General features: G+C 38.6%; 1 protein-coding gene across 1 annotated transcript in view; it reads left to right on the forward strand.

Annotated features, from left to right (window-relative positions):
- The window catches only part of LOC106877453 (choline transporter-like protein 1), an 86,006-nt gene that overhangs the window by 53,265 nt on the left and 27,556 nt on the right, over nucleotides 1–5,185 (forward strand). The window contains exons 5-7 of the mRNA XM_052969869.1: nucleotides 876–1,088; nucleotides 3,750–3,916; nucleotides 4,986–5,075. Of these exons, the coding sequence (XP_052825829.1) occupies nucleotides 876–1,088; nucleotides 3,750–3,916; nucleotides 4,986–5,075 (470 nt within the window). The remainder of the gene's footprint in view (nucleotides 1–875; nucleotides 1,089–3,749; nucleotides 3,917–4,985; nucleotides 5,076–5,185) is intronic.

Below are 5,185 nucleotides of genomic sequence, written 5' to 3' on the forward strand. Positions count from 1 at the left end.
CACACACACACACACACACACACACACACACACACACACACTGCAAAGCTTAAAGAATGGGCTGCTGAATTGAAATCTCTGTTGCTTTGAGGGGAAGATAAAACTTGACAAACTGCTTCTCCCTCTGTTGTTGGACTACCTTGATGTTTGTTTAAAAAAGAGAGATTATCACTGTGATAAAATAATGAAAGCAATATTTACTAAGCAAGTGAGCACTATTATACGAAGAAATAATTAGACGTAAAATATAAAATTATTAGAATTCGGAATCAAATGTGAAAATATTATCAAGAGGCTAACAGAAAACTGCCTGAAGGGCGGTCTTTCTGCTAATATATATGTGTATATTACATACTTTTGTTGTGTCTCAGGAGAGTAATTATGCTAAAAGTAATAACACATGCACAGGTTCAATTCCACTTCTTTATTGATAGTCAATTGGTTAAAAATTTAACAAACTTGCTAATCAATCACTTGTTTAATGTACTGGTTAAATAATCACTTGGTTGTTTGTTAGTCAAAGTTCTTTCATTCCTGTTTACAACCCTTTCAGTGATTTAGTGACTTTCCCTCCCACTCCAGGGTCAGTTCTGCATCTATCTGAGAACTGGTCTTATGTTTCTGTGTATGCATGCTTGTATGTGTGTGTAGATGTGTGTCTGCTTATTCTGATGCAAAACTGGGCATAACTTGTCAGTGTTGCCATTCGTGAATGCAGTTAATTAGCAATTAAGCTGTCAGAAACCCATAACTAGCAATACTCAGTTCACAAATATGGTATGATGCAAATAAAACAATAATTTTAAAAAACAACCACCCAAAAGACAGTTTAATTGTTGATTGATACCATTTTCTCCTTTCTTTTTTTCTCGCAGACATGTTTTCTTCATGAATGTTGCAAATCCTGCTAAATCCCTTTCAATCTGTGTGGAGAAATGTCCAGATGTTTCCATGGATAATGTGGCAGAATATAAAAAGTTTGCTGAAAAAACTGATGTCCACCTTTGCAGTTATGATGTTGCTGTAGCTGATTACACCTCAAGCATGACTGGAAATAAGGGTCCATGCCCTGTTGTTGTATACAAAAGGTTGGTTTACATAATTTGTGTAGTTTTACTTTTACTCTTTACTCTTTTTACTCTTTTACTTATTTCAGTCATTTGACTGCAGCCATGCTGGAGCACCGCCTTTAATCAAGCAAATCCACTCCAGGACTTATTCTTTGGAAGCCTAGTACTTATTCTATCGGTCTCTTTTGCCGAACCACTAAGTTACGGGGACGTAAACACACCAGCATCGGTTGTCAAGCGATGCTGGGGGGGGGGACAAACACAGACACACAAGCATACACACACACACATACATATATATATACATATATACGACGGGCTTCTTTCAGTTTCCATCTTCCAAATCCACTTACAAGGGTTTGGTCAGCCTGAGAGTATAGTAGAAGACACTTGCCCAAGGTGCCATGCAGTGGGACTGAACCCAGAACCATGTGGTTGGTAAGCAAGCTACTTACCACACAGCCATTCCTATGCCTATTTTCTTTTATTTTTTATCTTTTACTTGTTTCAGATTGCAGCCATGCTGGGGCATTGTCTTGAAGAATTTGTCTTTAGTTGAATGAACTAACCCCAGTACTTATTTTTGTTTCTCATCCTGGTACTTACTCAATCAGTCTTTTTTGCTGAATCACTAAGTTTATGAGGACATAAAAGCACCAACACTGGTTGTCGCGTGATGGCAGGGGGACTAACAGAGACACAAATACACAAACATACACCCTCACTCACACATATATATGATGGGCTTCTTTCAGTTTCTGTCTCCCAAATCCACTCACAAGGCTTTGGCCAACCCAAGGTTACAGTAGAAGACACTTGCCCACGGTGTCATGCAGTGGGACTGAACCCAGAACCATGTTGGAAAGCAAGCTTCTTGCCACAGCATGTTTTTGTGGTTAAGAAGTTTGCTTCCTAACCACATGGTGTCAAGTTCAGTCCCACTGTGTGGTACCTTGAACAAGTGTCTTTTGCTATAACACTGGCTAAAGCTTTGTGAGTGAATTTGGTAGATGGAAACAGAAAGAAGTCCATCGGTTATGTGTGTGTGTGTGAGTGTGTGTAAACATCATTGTAATGGTTGTAAATAAGCTTCACCATCATGTAAGTGATTGTGAAGATATGCCTGTCATAGAGACTGGCCTTCGTAGGGTTTTCGAGTGAGATCGTTGCCAGTGCCCCTGGACTGGCTCTTGTGTGGGTAGCACATAAAATACACCATTTTGAGCGTGGCCGTTGCCAGTACCGCCTGACTGGCCTTCGTAGGATTTTCAAGCGAGATCGTTGCCAGTGCCCCTGGACTGGCTCTTGTGTGGGTGACACGTAAAAGCACCCACTACACTCTCTGAGTGGTTGGCATTAGGAAGGGCATCCAGCTGTAGAAACTCTGCCAAATCAGATTGGAGCCTGGTGTTGCCATCTGACTTCACCAGTCCTCAGTCAAATCGTCCAACCCATGCTAGCATGGAAAGCGGACGTTAAACGATGATGATGATGATGATAGAGAAATATAATCTTGTTTGAAAAGCGGTGAAGATTATCAACAGGAAGAGCATCCTGCCATAAAATATCTGTTTTGACGAGTTCTTTCTGACCCATGCAAGTATGGAAAACTGGATTTTAAACAATGATTATGAAAAAAAAAAAAAAAGCAGTGATGATGGTTGAAGTTGCATTCATACAGCAAAAGTTATACTTTTTTTTACCTGTCCCACTATTTCTCTTACTGTGTCACACATGCCACTGTCTTAGATGCCCCACTATCACAAGTATCTTCCTGTTAGAGAAAATTTCACTCTGCCAAATATACCATTGTTTCTTTCTATTTTAAGTAGTGTATTTACATCAAGTTGTCCCACTATTTCAAATGTTACACAGTGTCGAGTATCTCATTGTGTCAGATGTCCACCTACACCATGCTGTTTCATGTGTGTTATTATATCAATAACCTCCCCATAACCGATGACCTAATATGTCAAGCATCCCACAATGTAAAGTACCCCAGTGTATCAAGTATATACATCATCATCATCATCGTTTAACGTCCGCTTTCCATGCTAGCATGGGTTGGACAATTTGACTGAGGACTAGTGAAACCGGATGGCTGCACTATGCTCCAATTTGATTTGGCAGAGTTTCTACAGCTGGATGCCCTTCCTAACGCCAACCACTCCAAGAGTGTAGTGGGTGCTTTTACGTGTCACCCGCACGAAGGCCAGTCAGGCGGTACTGGCAACGGCCATGCTCAAAATGGTGTATATTATGTGCCACCCGCACAAATATTATATATTGAAACAAATAAATCTTCCTATTTTGAGAAACTATATCAACTAATATTATCAAACCATTATGCAAAAGGTACAAAAATTAAATTTTACTACTTATAAATTTACACTCATTTTCCTCTCAGTACGAACAACAACCACAAATATTTCTGTACCCATTACTTTAAATTTTAAGCACCATATTAAGTACCCTACTGTGCCAAGTAACCCACCATATCAAGTACTCCACTGTATCACGTACCCCCACACCATTACAAGTTCCACTGTGATAAGTGTCCGAAAGTATTTCCTTACTGTCTGTTGTATGACTCTGCTGTCTCGAATGTCTATCCCAGCTTGTCCACCTTACAATTCCATTTTATTATTTCCTGTTACTTTCTTTTTCTTCTCCTTCCAGTATTTCTCTGTTAAACCGGTGTCTGCCATCTGGTCTGAAAGATATGCCCAAGAATGTTGTCAGCAAAATCATTGACTTTATGAATGAGTCGGACGTTTTTGAGAAAATTCTTGGAGACCTTTATCGCAGCTGGAAACAAATGTTGTTGTTGGGTTTAATTGCAGTCTGTAAGTAGTAAAACTTGTATATATGTTCCTTTGCGAATTATTTTAAGCTTTCTTCTTTGCAGAATTCAAGTCAGTCACTTACAAACTGATGAGGCTCTTTTGTTTAAGCCAAGACAGCTCTTATGTTTGTGGTTGCCTCAAATGGTTAATGTATGCATGCAGGTATATGATGTGTGTGTGTGTGTGTGTGTGTGTGCATGTAGATAAACTTACACTCATGGATTTGGATGTTCCATTCGAACATAAGCATTTATATTTCATTATTGTTTATGTGTGATCATGTATATATGTTTATTTGACTGACACTCCATTGGTTATGACAACGAGGGTTCCAGTTGATCTAGTCAACAGAGCAACCTGCTCATGAAATTAAATTGCAAATGGTTGAGCATTCCACAGACACATGTACCCTTAATGTAGTTCTCGGGGAGATTCAGCGTGACACAGAATGTAACAAAGCTGCTCCTTTGAATTACAAGTGCAACTCATTTTTGCCAGTTGAGTGGACTGAAGCAACATGAAATAAAGTGTCTTGCTGAAGGAAGCAATGCCCCACTGAGAATTGAACACATAACCTTATGATTGTGAGGCAGATACCCTAACTACTAAGCCATGCACCTTCACTGCTTGTATATGTGGTTGTGTGCATATGTTCACCTAGGAGTTTCAAATGGAGAATCTATAAAATGCTTTATTAATTTTTAGTGTTGCTCTGATGGGTTGTATCTGGAGAATGTGATTCAGTTTGCTCCATTTTTTTTGTTCTTTTTTTCTGGAGAACCCACACATTTCTAGGTTTCCATGCAAATCAGATGTTACATATGCCAGTGTACCTATGATAATAGGAACGAATGGAAATCAGAAGTCAAGATATAAAAACTGTAGATTTCTCACCAGTTCTCCATAAACATTCTCTTTTTTCTGCAGCTTTTATGCATGTATGCATTTGTATATATGTATGTGTGTGTGTGTGTGTGTACATATGTATATACGTATGCTTCATACACATACACACGCAAATATAATGTGTATGACTGTTTTATTACATATAATCTATTTTCTATTCCAGGTTTATCTTTTCTGATGGTTATTTTGGTTAGATATATAGCCAGAGTGGTCATCTATTTAATTCTTATTGTTGCGGCTCTTGGCAGTATAAGTAAGTATAACTACCTTTACATACACACGGACACACACACTTACATTATTATTCTAATGTATGTGTGCATGTGTACAGCTATATATATATATATATATATATATATATAT

This window comes from Octopus bimaculoides, chromosome 8, assembly GCF_001194135.2.
Source record: "Octopus bimaculoides isolate UCB-OBI-ISO-001 chromosome 8, ASM119413v2, whole genome shotgun sequence".
Taxonomy (NCBI): Eukaryota; Metazoa; Mollusca; class Cephalopoda; order Octopoda; family Octopodidae; genus Octopus; species Octopus bimaculoides.